The 15,542-nt window shown below is 29.6% G+C and overlaps 5 protein-coding genes across 11 annotated transcripts; 2 read left to right on the forward strand and 3 right to left on the reverse strand.

Moving 5' to 3' along the window:
• Window positions 1-68: 68 nt before the first annotated feature.
• Window positions 69-5,417, reverse strand: LOC117242612 (twinfilin). Of its 4 annotated transcripts, XM_033509430.1 has the most exons (6): window positions 5,035-5,417; window positions 4,831-4,908; window positions 4,094-4,753; window positions 3,916-4,034; window positions 3,810-3,824; window positions 69-592 (listed from the first exon to the last, which is right to left on the reverse strand). In XM_033509430.1, the coding sequence occupies exons 1-6, from the start codon at window positions 5,057-5,059 to the stop codon at window positions 422-424; spliced, it is 1,068 nt and encodes a 355-aa protein (XP_033365321.1). In that variant the 5' UTR covers window positions 5,060-5,417; the 3' UTR covers window positions 69-421. The 4 variants fall into 4 exon arrangements, with proteins under 4 accessions (XP_033365321.1, XP_033365322.1, XP_033365324.1 ...); XM_033509431.1 differs by lacking the exon at window positions 3,810-3,824 and having other exon boundaries at window positions 5,035-5,411; XM_033509433.1 differs by lacking the exons at window positions 69-592; window positions 3,810-3,824 and adding an exon at window positions 636-816 and having other exon boundaries at window positions 5,035-5,412.
• A 733-nt stretch (window positions 5,418-6,150) lies between these two features.
• Window positions 6,151-8,118, forward strand: LOC117242336 (toll-interacting protein-like). The gene is made up of 6 exons (XM_033508901.1): window positions 6,151-6,228; window positions 6,684-6,857; window positions 6,969-7,102; window positions 7,190-7,394; window positions 7,485-7,655; window positions 7,729-8,118. The coding sequence occupies exons 1-6, from the start codon at window positions 6,151-6,153 to the stop codon at window positions 7,837-7,839; spliced, it is 873 nt and encodes a 290-aa protein (XP_033364792.1). The 3' UTR covers window positions 7,840-8,118.
• On the reverse strand, window positions 8,031-10,228 carry LOC117242333 (peroxisomal membrane protein PEX16). The gene is made up of 5 exons (XM_033508896.1): window positions 9,899-10,228; window positions 9,571-9,817; window positions 9,219-9,492; window positions 9,035-9,138; window positions 8,031-8,941 (listed from the first exon to the last, which is right to left on the reverse strand). The coding sequence occupies exons 1-5, from the start codon at window positions 10,026-10,028 to the stop codon at window positions 8,686-8,688; spliced, it is 1,011 nt and encodes a 336-aa protein (XP_033364787.1). The 5' UTR covers window positions 10,029-10,228; the 3' UTR covers window positions 8,031-8,685.
• Window positions 9,775-12,696, forward strand: LOC117242335 (thymidylate synthase). Of its 3 annotated transcripts, none has more exons than XM_033508897.1 (5): window positions 9,775-9,913; window positions 10,802-11,087; window positions 11,165-11,428; window positions 11,511-11,773; window positions 11,844-12,198. In XM_033508897.1, the coding sequence occupies exons 2-5, from the start codon at window positions 10,895-10,897 to the stop codon at window positions 12,051-12,053; spliced, it is 930 nt and encodes a 309-aa protein (XP_033364788.1). In that variant the 5' UTR covers window positions 9,775-9,913; window positions 10,802-10,894; the 3' UTR covers window positions 12,054-12,198. The 3 variants fall into 3 exon arrangements, with proteins under 3 accessions (XP_033364788.1, XP_033364790.1, XP_033364789.1); XM_033508899.1 differs by having other exon boundaries at window positions 10,909-11,087; XM_033508898.1 differs by lacking the exon at window positions 9,775-9,913 and adding an exon at window positions 12,399-12,696 and having other exon boundaries at window positions 10,895-11,087; window positions 11,844-12,072.
• On the reverse strand, window positions 12,185-14,410 carry LOC117242337 (protein ILRUN). 2 transcript variants are annotated; one of them, XM_033508903.1, is made up of 4 exons: window positions 14,210-14,410; window positions 13,670-13,920; window positions 12,956-13,314; window positions 12,185-12,879 (listed from the first exon to the last, which is right to left on the reverse strand). In XM_033508903.1, the coding sequence occupies exons 2-4, from the start codon at window positions 13,822-13,824 to the stop codon at window positions 12,773-12,775; spliced, it is 621 nt and encodes a 206-aa protein (XP_033364794.1). In that variant the 5' UTR covers window positions 13,825-13,920; window positions 14,210-14,410; the 3' UTR covers window positions 12,185-12,772. The 2 variants fall into 2 exon arrangements, with proteins under 2 accessions (XP_033364794.1, XP_033364793.1); XM_033508902.1 differs by lacking the exon at window positions 14,210-14,410 and having other exon boundaries at window positions 13,670-14,024.
• Window positions 14,411-15,542: the final 1,132 nt, after the last annotated feature.

Below are 15,542 nucleotides of genomic sequence, written 5' to 3' on the forward strand. Positions count from 1 at the left end.
ACAAAACATGTATAGAACATATTCAAATCATTCTGGTCTTATCCATAATATTTAAGATGAATGATAAATAAAAATATCATTCTGTAATATAATCAATTGTCATTAAGAACAATCCTTATTTACATCCTAATAATACTCTGTGCATTAAATTATAAATGAATGTAGTATAAATACAAGTTTAAAATCGTAGTTACAGAATAGGCCTAATATTTGAAACTTCTTTTTAAGATTTGAAGTATCTGCATATAAATGGTTCTTAAATTATAAAACAAATAATCCTCCTTAATGAGGAAAAAAGCTAGATAAAACAAAAAACTTTCATCTTTTAACACAAGAGAACACAATATATATTTATCTGTATATGTGATGAGCATATTATATATCTTCTTAGTTCAACTCAACAAATTTGAAAAACATTTTTTTAAATCTCTTGTTCTGAAGTTCCTAAATCTTGAACCTTGGTTAAGCGTTTTGCTCCTCTGCCTGGTGGACCCTTAGGTTTCGCAAATTTTGGCTGATGTAAACTGATTTTTGGATGTAATTCCTCTTGTAAAAATTCTTCAGTTAGTTCTCTTCCATCATCTATTTCAAGCTATATAATCAACATATTTTAAAGGGAATTATTACATTGCATTACAAACTAGAAACATCATTTACTTTGTGAGAAAAAAATACATGAAAAATGAAAAATAAAACTCTAACTTGATAGGCCTATTCTGTAAGCTGAATGTCTTAAACATATCTTAAAATCTTAATCATAATTACATACCCATCCAACGACTGATTCACGTTCGCTCCTTAGAAACCTATTAAATTCTGTGCAGATAAATCATGATAAATAAAGAAGTGTTACACGTTACCTTATTGGCAAATTAAAACACAACAAAGTGTAAGATTAAATTGCATAATGCTTTATTATTTCTAGCGTGTTTAGTATTGGCAAGATACACAATTTGTTTGATCATAATGAACCTACAATTATGTACTAACAGGTTGGAAACGGAATTATACTAAAAACTTACAGAATAGGCCTGGTACAATATATTATAAATTGAAATATTCCCAGGCTACAGTGTGCGTTATGTTTAAATATAGAACACATTATTCATTAACAAGTTTTTGAGCACTTCGCGAAAAACTTTCCTTTTTTTTGCAACTAGACATAGAAATGTGTGCCAAATTCTATTTGTTCGTCAACATGTAAAAATAGGAAAACATCGATAAGGAATTTAAGCTGAAAAAGCTTTTACACAACTATAAAGGAATGAAATACTAATAAATTATGAGTATATTATATTCAAGAACTTCCAATTCTTGTAAAAAATCTCATGCTTCAAGCTTAACTTTCATATCAATGTAAATGTATGTATAATAATATATACTTGGTAGCAAATGAAAAGTAACAAAAATTTTTCAATGGATTTGAATAAATGCCAAGAATCTGACACACTTTTTTATTATTATAAAACTTGTTAAATTAGGCCAAACTCTTTCAATAAGTTTTTTATTTATTTCTTGGACGAAAATTTTTAAAAAGTTTATAAAAAGCTACGAGAGTTAAAAAAATACAGATCACAAAAAATAGAATGCCTCTCGAATATCTTGTTTGCTGGCTACTAGATTATAGTCCCATTTGCTATACATTTCGTATTAGGAATGTTTTAGAAGAAATCTAAAAATACTTTAAAAGAGATAACAGTAACTTATCACAATTCATTATGCGCTGTTCTCTAATTAGTTTAAATTATTAAATTGAAGCGTATAAGAATATGATATATGAATTTTCTTATTTAAAACATATCTTATTATACCTTACATCTTTTATTAAAAATGAAAGTAATAAAAAGTTAAAAAATAACCGTAAAGTATATAGAATGTGTGTGGGTGTGGGTGTATGGGTAAGTGCGTACATACGTGTATATGAATGTTCAAATATTTTTATCTATATAAATTCAAACACTGCACAATTTTTCCGATTGTACAACTAATGGGACATACCAAGTTCAGTCTTTATATATATATTTGTGGAATCTAATGTTTTGTATAATTTACAATAGTATAGAACATGATAATATATATATATATATTTATATATTTATATATATATATATATATATACATATATATATACACATACATACATATATAATATAATGTATATAAATATATATATACATATATAATTTAATATGTATATAAAGTAAATAGTATTATCACTAGCTTGTGTTCAAAAATGATAATCATGTGCAAAGAAAATATATCCACAAATTAATGTGGTAATTTGCACGTTTATCACTTATCCATTTATCTTCTTATTTATATTTCACAGAGAAGTTAGGTGAGTGGCATTAGCTAACTGGAGCACATGGAATTTTCCCTAACTCTCTAATAATCACATAAGGTATGCAGGTTTTACCACAGATATTTGTTTGAAACACTCTACCTCTATTTATCACTAATTCCTATATGAGTGTTCGAATGAATTTGAAAGTCAAGCCTTCGAGTTTCACTTAATAAAATTACTAATATATGAAAAATGAATACTTAAAAATACAATATATCACTTTTCATTGGACTAGGAACTAATTCACACAGTTAACTCACTGGGTTTATTTTTCACATCTGACACAATAAACATTAAAAGTAGCATAAGAATTATATAAACTATAAAAGATGTAAATTAAAGGAACTATATAGAGAAAAAAATATCTTCATAAGATTTTTTATTAGACATTGGAACGCAATTAAAAAAATGCAAAATCCAATAGAAGGCTTCACTTTCAATGTCAAGCAACTAATTCTCACTTCATGATCTTTCTGCTTTTCTTGTTCTTTTTCATACAGTATTTTCTGCACGAATAAACAATTATCCATTACATTATGGTACTGGATCAACAAGAACTACATCTCATGGGAATTCTATGCATTGCGAGTTTCTCATAGTTATCAAAAAGATATTTTGTAAAGATCTTAACATGACAATTTTGCTCTTTAAAATTTAGAAAAATACATTGTTTGGTCTACTCTGAATTGCTACATAGATATACATATCACTTTGACCAATTATTACTAAATATCAATAAATATATTGCTAATTAATAAAAGATTTATCTCTGTAAAGATGCGCATTAAACATTTTCTCATTTAAATCACTCCATAATAACTGCATAACTATACTGTGCTAATGTCGAAGTTATTCAAAACCGATTACACCATCTTACACTACATAACATATTCGATCAATTAATATCGTATTATCACAAATTCAGAATTTACGAAGGAAGATATTAAATGTGTAAAACATCTGAAATATTTTATAACATTTAAGAAACATTTAAAAATGACAGACAAAGAACGTAGATTCGGTTAACTCAAGATACAAGATCTCTTCTGTTTTGACTTTTTCTCGGATATAGATTGAGGAGGAGCATAGGGCGTTGATGGAGTTGCAGGAGTTATTGCAGCTGTTTCTTTTATAGTTGGAGGATCTTCCAACATGTCTGCCAATTCCTCACCACTATTTACTTCCAACTAGGATTTATCAAATTTTTACGAAAATAAAAAAAGAAAAAAAGAAATAATTTAATTTCAACATTAAGATTCACATGAAGAGAAATGAAATTTGAAAGCAAGAAATACTACACAATGCGACTAAAAGGGTAAAATATTCGTTAATATCGATGCACGCTATAAGAACTATCTTTTTTTAATTAAATATGAAATACATTTCTCACTGGTATAAAAAATGCACAACATACAATTGAATATTTTTATCTTTCAAAAAGCGTATAGATCCTAATATGATTTACCAGTTTTAAATGATCCTGTTAAGACATTCATGCAAAAACAAACCAATAGAAACAAAATAAATTAGAAAATATGGTTTACATCAAGAACTTTTATTTATTTACTTACTTTTTTCGTTATAGTCACTCCAAGTGATTGAATAAGTTCTAATAGCGGAGCTTTACACGATGAATATAACATCCTTTCCTTAATACTGCAACTGTATCCTGGCATGCTATATATAAAAACTGCAACATAGAGGTACATTATTGATTGAAAGACTAACATTTTTATTTTTAGAACATACCTATACATTCCATGTAATCTCCTTCGTGCGTGTGCTTAAAATTATAAAGATGATATCTAGCAGAATCAGATGGGACTTTTGTTGGTAGTTTATCCAGTGAAACTTCACAAGCCATAACTAAATGTATCTTCTCTTCTTCTAAGTCGATTTTTAATTGAACATATTCATGTATACCTTTACCAAGCTCCATGATCGCTTGTTTTGCCTCATCCGTAACAGGGAAGGCAACACCACTCAATGTTTGATGCCTTGTTTCTACACTATAATCTGTAGTAACTGTGTTTTTTTTAAGTTCTGCTAACTCTTCTTCTGCAGTGGTTAATGGTGCCGGTGCAGCATTATTCCTTTTGTATTTGTGATAACCTTCTAATGTTATATCCTCTGGCACCGTACCATGCAATTCTTCCTTTATAGATGCAGTTCCAAATTCTTGTTTCAAAGTTGCTTTTGTCGACGCATATAACATCTTTTGCCTAACTGGTGCAGTATCAGGTGACCAAGAGATAAATAACCAGTCATAACCAGAGTCAGAAGACTTAGTATCTAATCGATAAAGAATATATGCAGGTTGATTCTCAATGATCAACGGTTTGATCATCTTATCATAATCATCTTGCCACTTGTTCACTGGTTTTGAAGAAGCAGCAGGTGTTAGTTCCTCTATGAAACAAAGATACACTTTTATTCATGAAACTTGTATTAAATTCACACTCACTGAGGGCAAGAGGCAAACTTACCATTCTCAATGGAAACTTTCAAGACTCGTATTTTTCCATCTCGACATTTAGCAAACAATTTCTTAAGGGCATCGTTCGCTGAAATAACCAAACCATTAATTTGTCATTATTGTTGTAAAGATGTTTTGAGGTTAATGGCCTATATTGTAGAACTTTCTACGAGATTGTTATGTGGAATCAATATTACAATGTAATAATGAGTACCTTTGATCCCTGTCTGATGTGACATGGTTCGTAAAAAATTCGAGCTCTGTTGAAAATATGGTAGGAAATTAGTCGCGCTTCCTCCCCGACCTCTTCGGATTAATCGTGAACGAACGATCCACCACCACCACCACAAACGGACCGTTCAAATGACTAGAACACGATGAAAAAAATCGCAACAGAATCCGAAATTAGGGGAAACCACCGATACACAACCTATTTAGAGGAGAACTTTTCGGGAGGATCCTAGCAACAGAGAAACGTACGTCACGCCAGTGAACCTGTCAAGAATGCTCCAAATCACGGCCGTACGACCGTGCTCCAAACCAAGCGATTATAATTTATTATCTCGAACAAAAAAATCTTAACTGAAAAAGAAGCGACGTAAAAACCCATAGAAAATTATTTCAAACGCGAAAAATGCAACTTATTCAAATATTATTATTAAGACGAATAAAAATTTTTGAAATTTTGCAATATGACTTTTGCCCTTTATTCGCGTGTATCTGTTTTAACAAATCTTCAGTTCCATTTACAAACTTAATCACATTATTAAATTACGGATTTTTATGCAAATTCATATACATATTTAAAACGATAATTGAAATAATAAAATCTCAGTAGAAGATTATTTTATTTACAAAGTATTATAGGAAGCACTACACTTTGGATATTTTATATTCTTTCTTATATTTTTTCTCTATAAGTACATAAAAATATGCAGTCTATTATTTTACTATATATTGTAATCTAATATTAATTGCATTACATATACATATTTACTTATAATTGATTTATATCTTACAACAATATTTTAATTTTATTTCAAGATTTTTAATTAGTGCTGGAAAATATATTTTTATAAGAATCATTTGTATTATTAGCTCACGTATCTTCTAGATTTTCGTTTGGAATTGGAATTTCTGTAATATCATTCGCGTTTGAAATGTACACGTAATTCGAGTGTTTGAAAGATTCTCTTAAGATGTCGTGACATCAGCGTGACAGATGTGTGTTATGATTATTCTGATGCAAAAAAAAATACGTGTAGTTTGACAGGTTTCACTTATATCGAAGTCGATTATACTATTATATTAAGAATATTAAGGAAAAGTTATGAATTCAGTAAACCTTCGGATAACTGTTAGGGAAACCGAAAGGCGATCAGATTTGTACGAAGAGTGGAAAAGACGGGTAAATAATGTAACTTTTACAACAAACGTTGCAATTCTTTTTGAAATCAAGTACTGATACCATCACGTCAATTCATTTTTAATATTCAATTAAATTAAAATGCAAATCGTATAGTATTTTAAAATTAAAGATTCATTTCGTTAATTATTATTAATTAACAGTTAAGTTCATAAATATTCATTTTTTGATGACTCATTCGCCGATTTGTTAAACAATATTAGTTTATTATACTATTATACATTTAAAAAATTCTTGGAATTCTATATTAAATGATAGAATTAGTAATGCAAATTGATTGAAAAGAAACTGCAAATAAAATGTTGCATTAACATAATGTTGCCAATTAATGAGATGTAATTATTCAGTGGAATTTGTCATACCTCCAGCAAAATTTACAATATATATGAATAAATAAATATTGATTTGAAATAATAATAATAATAATAATGTTCCAGGCTTTTCTAGGTCCACTCCCGCAAGGATTTCTTAGATTGGAAGAGCGCAATGCTCAACAACAGCAAGAAGCTGCAGATCAGCAGGCTGCACTTGCTCTTCACCAGCTGCAAATGCAGAACATGCCAACAATGCATGAACCCCATGTCGGTAGACTTAGTATTACAATTGTTCAGGTAATTCTATGATTTTAGTAGACATGTAGGAGTTAATTCAGTTTTAAAAAGTAGTAGTGTATGTTTTGTAATAATATTTTAATCGTAATTTCAAAAAGATACTTCCTATAGGCTAAGCTTGTAAAAAACTATGGGATGACAAGAATGGATCCTTATGTGAGATTAAGAGTAGGCCATGCTGTATATGAAACACACACATGTTCAAACGGAGCAAAAAATCCACACTGGAACAAAGTTATTCAATGGTATGTAATTTGTATAATAAATTTATTATAAATCAAATTTATATACTTATTCCATCCATTACTTTCTTTTATCTTTTTATTATTCAGTTACTTGCCACCAGGAGTCTCACAAATATATGTAGAAGTTTATGATGAATGTTCGTTTGTAATGGATGAATTAATTGCATGGGGTCACATAGATATTCCATCAAAGGTCCTCCAGAAAGGGGAGATGCACGAAGATTGGTACATGCTTAGTGGAAAGCAAGGAGACAATCAAGAAGGAATGATAAATTTAGTTTTTAGTTATACGGTAAAAGTTATTAGTAATATGACAGAAAATATATTTAATCTACTACCAATAAGTTAATACCTGTATTTAATAATTTATCCATTTTGATAGACTAAGTGTCATCCATACATGAGTGCACCTCCAATTATGATGGTTCCTTCTTCAACAATGCTTGGCATGACACAGTATGCACCAGTAAATGTCTACACAGCACCTCCTACAGCTGCAGTGCCGCCTATTATTCCCAGTTCTATGCCAGATGCTGAAGTTATATTAAAACAGGTAATGTAAGAAGATAATAGCTTCACTTTTTTCCGCAATAAAACAACTTTTGTAATAATGTAATAACTTATAGATTTCAGAGATGTTCCCGAATGTGGATAAAGAGGTAATTAAATCAGTTTATGATGCAAATAATGGAAAGAAAGATGTAACTATAAATTCATTACTCCAAATGTGTGAATAAGTAACTTTTTATGCAACTCGTCATTTAACTCCAAAGGCCATATTTGTATTTTCTTGCTATATTGTATTTGAATGTGTAATATATTTGCAAATTACTACCATGCATTTTATGGTATATTAACATTTAGTGATTTTAATATAAGGGAATCCATAAAATATATTGGGCAGGGAAATATATTTTTTAAAGAAATATCTCTTTTAATCGTTTATATATTCATTCATCCTGTTTACATTTGTTTTCATCTTATATATACAGCTATATGTTTCGTTCTACATATGTTTCGTTCTATAACATAAAAAATTTCAATTTTCTATATTTACACATTGGAGATCCCGTATTCGTTAAGAAATCTGTATTTAGATCTTACTATTTATAAAAAATAATAAACGTGTACATTTACATATTTTTACTTGTGTGTTTGGAAACGAATTACAAAAATATTGTACTCACGCATATTTAAACAGAATATATCTACAAATACTATAAAAGTATTCAATCTAATTTTGATTAAAACACAGCATTTGCAAAAATGGAATGGTGGCTTTCAATTTTGTTATAGAGTTAAAACAATATTTCTAATTTTTCTATCAAATGTAAAATATATTAATAATATATCTATGAATTGTTAAGTGCTTCAGTAAATTGTAGAGCTAATTTATCCTTACCTATAATAAATAAAAATTTGTCAACAGTTATATAATTTATGACAAAAATCAGTCATTTCAAATTTATGCTAAAAATATTCTTTTTTTAAATTTGAAATTATCCTTATTCCTTTTATAATCCCTATTCCCCCAAAAATAAGGTGTATCAGTAACTCTCTTAAACATTTAATAACTCCATAAACTAACTTGACCACATGTAAAAATATGTATTTTGCCAATGTGGCAAGTACTTTTTTATTGGCTCTGTTAAAAATTTTGCTAAAGGTACTCTATTGGAAAGTGCAGTTAGAGTCGCATATATTCTAATGCAGCTATACTTATCATAAAATGGAGACTTTAATATGTAAAGGAGCAGAGCAAGTCTTCGCCTGAAGAATTCTTTCTCTTCTTCTTTGCTAAATGATATATTTTTTGTCCTTTTACTAGCTATATTTAAACTGTAAAATAACATTGAGTTTTTATATCATTATATAATTCAACCCTTTTTATGTAGTTATTTGATAAGTTTGATACTAAATTTTATCTTTTACCTGAGTAAATCAATAGCAAATGATAACAACCATGGTGGCCAACGTTTTTCTCCAGTAAAAGATATACATGCCAAATGAAAAAGTGGTTTCAAAATATAAAGAGTCTAAAAATGAAATAAGAAATATTAATGAATAAGTATTTTCTGGAGCTATTATACTTAGTTGAATTTGAATACATTTCTACCTCAGCTAATATTAAATCTTTTTCTGATACTGAAGATCTATTTAAGTTATCATTATTGTCAATATTAGAAGACAATGGTTCCCAAGTACGCATGTGTGAATGCTTGATATTTCTTATACTCCTAACAATAGTGCCAGATCGTTTCAATCTGAATCCTTCGTATAATTTTTCATCATGTGAGTTGCTTAGCTTTTCTCTGTTTAGTGGCTGTATTGGAGGGCTTTTTATTATACGTTCCTTATACAGATGAATCAGTAGAAGTCTTAACACAGTCCTATGAAGGATTCATTTATAAATATTAATAATTGAGAGGAACGTGTAATCTAAACTTCAGAAATATTATGCTACTTACTTAAATATTTGGACCATAGTGATCATGAACCATCTTCCAGTTTGGCCACATAATTTTTTTGCACTGATCTCAAAAAGAGCCTCCGTGTATTCTACCACAGTCAACCAAATTTTAATTTTTGATTCGAACTGAGGAAACTGTAAATGAACGCATTTTCCGCTGCACATTAACAAATCATTGAAAAATACTATCAAATTCGAAGCAGAGTATAATAACTCCGACCAAAAGGCGGAATTATTAAAATGACCTAAAAAAAAATGTTTACTGAATAAAAATCGAGGAGAAAAGTCATCGTATTTGAAGAATAAAAGTAACGAATTTTTCTAACCAGCCGTGAAGTAAGGTAAGCAATGGACCGTATTTTCAATCTCAGATAACAATTGTGGATTTTCTATAACCCATTTTCTATATGGTTCGATGATTTTCAACACGGAAGAATTTACATTGCCCAACACCATTTTGATCTGTTAAACGATCTAATAAAATATGATCTTTGTGATCAATAATAATTAACCTTCCAATATTAATATACTATATTTTATGCACTATATATAGTACAGAACAAAAATCATTGGTCTCTTCCGATAGATCGGGCAAACAAAGAACATTTGTTTTTAATTTTGTTTTCTATCAGTTGTGATAACAATTTATCATATAATAGAATTCTTGTCAGAATAAACATGTTCTCTATATATATACAACGTAGTATGAGAAATTGTGTAAGATGTATTAAAAGTATAAATATTTTGTAATGAATATTAATGACATAATAATATCTAATAATAACGAGAAGTTAAAACATCTTAGTATGATATACAATATTTTATAATTATTCTAAATTTATATTAAGTTCGTTTATATTTATCGATATAATAATTTCACATGTAATTAGAATTAGTTTTTATAATAAATATTAATATCGTAATAGTATTTAGTAATGATGAAAAATTAAAACATGCTAGCATAATACATTTTATTATCATTTTAAACTTATGTTAAATGTACAAATTTACAAATTAAATTCATTCATCGACGTAACAATCGTACAAGTATATAATTAATTTTCCCGCCTATCAGGTCTATATAAAGTTCTCGTAAATTATTGATGAAAATAAGAAATATATTATAATTTTAATTAATATTAATAATTTTGTGCTTTTAATAAAATTCATTCTTAACAAATTTTAACGTATTTAAAAAGCTTTTAAATTAACAATTTTTGTTACTATAGCTACATAATACCGCCAAAATTTACTCCATGTTATACGGCGAAATCACTAACATTAGTTATTATAGTATTATAAATCTTTTATTTTCTTGAATTATGAATAAATATAGAATAACGAATGAAACGAATGAAATCCAAAAATGTACTCAGAACGGGGAAGAACACGAAGAATATCAATATTTAAATTTAATAAAGAAAATTATAAAAGAAGGGACGAGGAAAGATGATCGTACAGGTGTAGGCACATTGTCCATTTTTGGGACACAGATGCGATTTAATTTACGAGACAGTAAGTATTTTTCATACTTTAATAGAAGTTTAATATCTTATATATTTAATTACAATAACAAGATATCATTACCATAGATGTATTCCCATTGCTAACTACAAAGCGAGTATTTTGGAGGGGTGTAGTGGAGGAGTTGTTATGGTTTATTAGAGGATCGACAAATGCCAAAGAATTAAGTCAAAAGGATGTCCACATATGGGATGCAAACAGTTCACGTGAGTTCCTAGACTCTTGTGGCTTCACAGATAGGAAAGAAGGAGATTTAGGACCTGTTTATGGATTTCAATGGAGACACTATGGTGCAAGGTACCAAAATATGGATACAGATTATAGTGGACAAGGTAAGACAATAATCGAATATTCCTATGTTTAATTGTACAAATTTAATTATCTACAAGTACACTGAAAGGTTTGTTTATACAGGGATAGATCAGTTAAAACAGATCATAGATAAGATACAACATTCTCCCAATGATAGGCGAATTGTAATGTCAGCATGGAACCCAGGCGACATTTCAAAAATGGCTCTACCTCCCTGTCACTGTCTTGTACAATTTTATGTGAACAATGGAGAGTTATCATGTCAACTTTATCAAAGAAGCGCTGACATGGGTCTTGGCGTACCATTTAATATCGCATCTTATTCTTTGTTAACTTACATGCTGGCACACATTTCAAATTTAAAGGTAAATTTACAAGAAAGGAAAATTGGCAAAATTTTTTAACAGAAACTTGTATCTCTTTGTTTATTTTTAGCCAGGTGAATTTGTACATACAATGGGTGACTGTCACGTATACCTCAATCACATATCCGCACTCGAGGAACAAATAAAACGTGTGCCAAAACCATTCCCATATTTAAAAATCGTTAGGAACGTTGAAAACATAGAAGATTTTACAGCAGATGATATCGAACTTATCGGATACAACCCACACACAAAGTTATCTATGCCAATGGCTGTTTAAAAACAAAATTGAACACAGAGTACTGACACAAGCTTATGTACACGTTTTTATCTAGAAGTAAGATTCGGTCATTAAGAAAATACATGTTCGATTGATATTAAATTGGTAAATGAATATATATTCATATAGCATTATTATATTTCAACCATATCTATACTTTATTTTCTAATAAAAAGTTTTCGTTCATATCTTTAATAAACTCGTATCTTAATAATTATACATACATATACACGCAAAAAAATATATATATATTTTTTGTATATATATATTTTTTCTAGTTATTTATATTTATATCAATTTCTATCAGTATTATTTTCAAAAGTGGTCCATACATGTCTGTTACAGCTCTAACAAGTATAAACCATAATCATTTCGCCACACTTTGCATCACAGAAACAATCAAGTAAAAGATTTTTCAAAAGGATGTAACTGACAAGCATGGACGGTAAAAGGCCTTGTGTAAGCAACTTTCACAATTTAACAAAATTTTACTTTTATACAGAGTCTAGGTCCAGTACTATCTTAAATCATATATATAATTATCCATTGAAAATACTACTTTCTCGCGTGATTGTAGAAGGAAATAAAAACGTTTCTAGTATCTTTAAAGTGATATTTTAAACGAACATGTCATATTTAATTTGGTTGATTTAAAAAATAATCGAAAGCGTTTAAAAAATGTGAGAAGAAAATTAAGAAAATTCTCTGGATATTAGGGGCTAGCACATCCTTGTATCATTAGACGATGAAGTACTTAATTGATGCAGTTGTTGAGTAATGGCCAGAGTGCCACTTTCACTTACCGTAATAGTTATCCAAATAATATCTAAATTTGAAAAAAGAGATTATTACTAAAAGATAATATCACAGATGAGTAACAACAAGAAGGTAAATGATTTTACCTCCAAACAAGATTTCTGTAGATTTTACCATCATCCTCCATTTACTTTGAAATGTACCACAATGTGGAGGACTTTGAAGATCCACGCTCACCTCTGTTATTTCTCCTGGGCCTAGAGATGGGACTGGTATTTTTGTACATTCACCCATTTGCACTCCTCCTATATACTGTAAGCAAACTCCATCAGGCCACGCTTCTCTACCACTGTTTTGTATATGCCATGATTTTCGAAAATTAGTAAGTGGTGGTATTGATTCTCCTTCGCCAATAGTGCTATCGCTTATCAGCATCATACAAGGAAATTTATGTTGAACTGGAGACTCAAAGTCAAAGTAGCTACAAATTGCCGCTTGGAGATTCCTAAAATTTTATGTAGATTATTTGCACGTACATATACATTTACGTATTTGTTTATGTTTCATCAACAAATGTCTATACAATAGTCACCATATTTTTCTTTCATAATTACAGTTTTAAAGAATAAGTTGATATTCTAATGTAGCAGTTATTCCATTGAACAACAATTTATGTAATACATGAACAATAACTGAAGAAATTGCAAATGTTATGCGAGTGTGAGTTGTCAGTGATATAAATGCATAAATAAGCAAGGATGGATAAGGCAATACAACAAGTAAACATGGCGACGGTAGGGTTAGGTCGGTGGACTAAACTTGACCAACGTAGAACGATTACAAGTGGGAGAGTATCTCACCAATTATTCATATCCAAAAAGAACTCAGCAGTAGTTTCGTTGAGCTGGCTGCCAGCCAGCAGCTTCTGCAGCTGCTTCACCAGATCATCTCTGTCGGTGGTGCCTAGACAACTAAACTGGTGAAGCAAATGCTGGTCCACGTTGTCCATGTTCATAATGTATTTCGTCCCTCGTTCAATACTCCATGTAATGGGAACTGTCACACCGCGAGTCCGTGAGACTTCTCTGTTCTGTTATCGTTTGATCTTTAACTGCAAATTTTAAATGTCATTCTTCATGACGTTCATCCCTGCCATAGACATGAAAAATATAGACCGCGGGTGTCAAATGAAGAGCATGGTCCTCGTTAAAAAAGAGATAGACATATCTAACGTGGTATCACTGTCTCTTTCTAACAGATACTATGCTCCGCCCATAGAAAAGGAAAGAGAGACGCGTTATTTATTTCTCTATCTCTTTTTTAACGAAGCCCATTTTCTCAACACGGCATCCGCGGTCTATACTTCTGATGTCTATGATCTGTGCGCAGTGGATACATGCACTTCACACTCTACCCAAAAATGTACCGATTATGAGTACAACCCCGTGGATGGTAAAAATCCAACTCTGTCGCCTTCTATCCCTTTATTTGCGTGATGTCACCTTGACCTTGAACGCTGCTAGTCTCCGTGTTTCTACAGCGAATAAATAAATACGCAAAACGGACGTCGATCCCTTCTCGAAATCAACTCGTCCACAGCGTCAACGCGGTCCTACATACACGCAACTTGGGTTGCATATATGTAGGGGTCAAATGAATTTTAATTATTAGCGTATTATAATCAAGTAAAACATAATTTATCGTAGATTGTAGATTCTTATGCGTTTATCAAAAATCTACAAATGCAAGAATGCACAGAATGCAAATATATGTAAAGAACATAATATTTATTTTTTTATTTATTATTCTTATTCTTTACCTTTCAATTTAGAATGATTTCCGGTTTGCATTTCTTCATTTCTTGAATCTATTTTTTAAATTTGTTCTTTAAACCTATTCTTTCTATTCCTATCTATACTGTTTATATCTTTAACTACTATATTACTTATATTTTCAAAATCTAATAGAACATAGTACAAAAACATAACATACAAAAATATAAATTATAAAACATTTAAAATGAAGCACTTGTTATAATATTTAGTGAACGAAATAAATTTTTATTTTCCACTTTCCACTTTCTTAGTTATATTATTAAAGATATGAAATTACAAATCATATTGTTATAAATACTTCAATTTCTTGAAATTTACAATAAGAGAGAATGTAGAAATAAAAATTTTCAAATTTTATCCTTAAAAATATTATAATAGTTTGCATAAATATCTCTCCAACTCTATTTATGATATACATAAGCTTAACAGAAATTTTTTGTATCTATTAAATATCATAACAGATGTTACATTTTGAATATTTCATATATTTTTCCATATTACGTGCATTTCTGAAGTTTCCCATAAATGAATAGATATCCGCAGTCTAATAAACAATGAACTATTTTAATGTATTGTAAAATTGATACAAGAATCGAAACAAGCAAAGCAATAAGCTAGTAGTGATATAGTAACCGATATAAGAATTATAATGAGAAGAAAAGTTTCAATTCCTTAAATAACGATTATTCAAAATAAAAATCGTATATACCTTTATTTTATAAGTTTATTTTATAAGTTTGTAAGTATTAAAATATAAACTATTCTAATCTTTTATTTCTTACAGTATGTGTAATAACATTTCTTGTTCTTGTTACGTGAACGCACTTAAGCGCCAAATCTCTGTTGTCGCACTGCGCATGCGCCTACGGCCCCTCCTGCATCTGGTCTCGAGGATGCG

Source organism: Bombus vosnesenskii, unplaced genomic scaffold (genome assembly GCF_011952255.1).
Source record: "Bombus vosnesenskii isolate JDL3184/JDL3185 unplaced genomic scaffold, Bvos_JDL3184-5_v1.1 scf7180000016274, whole genome shotgun sequence".
Classification (NCBI taxonomy): Eukaryota; Metazoa; Arthropoda; class Insecta; order Hymenoptera; family Apidae; genus Bombus; species Bombus vosnesenskii.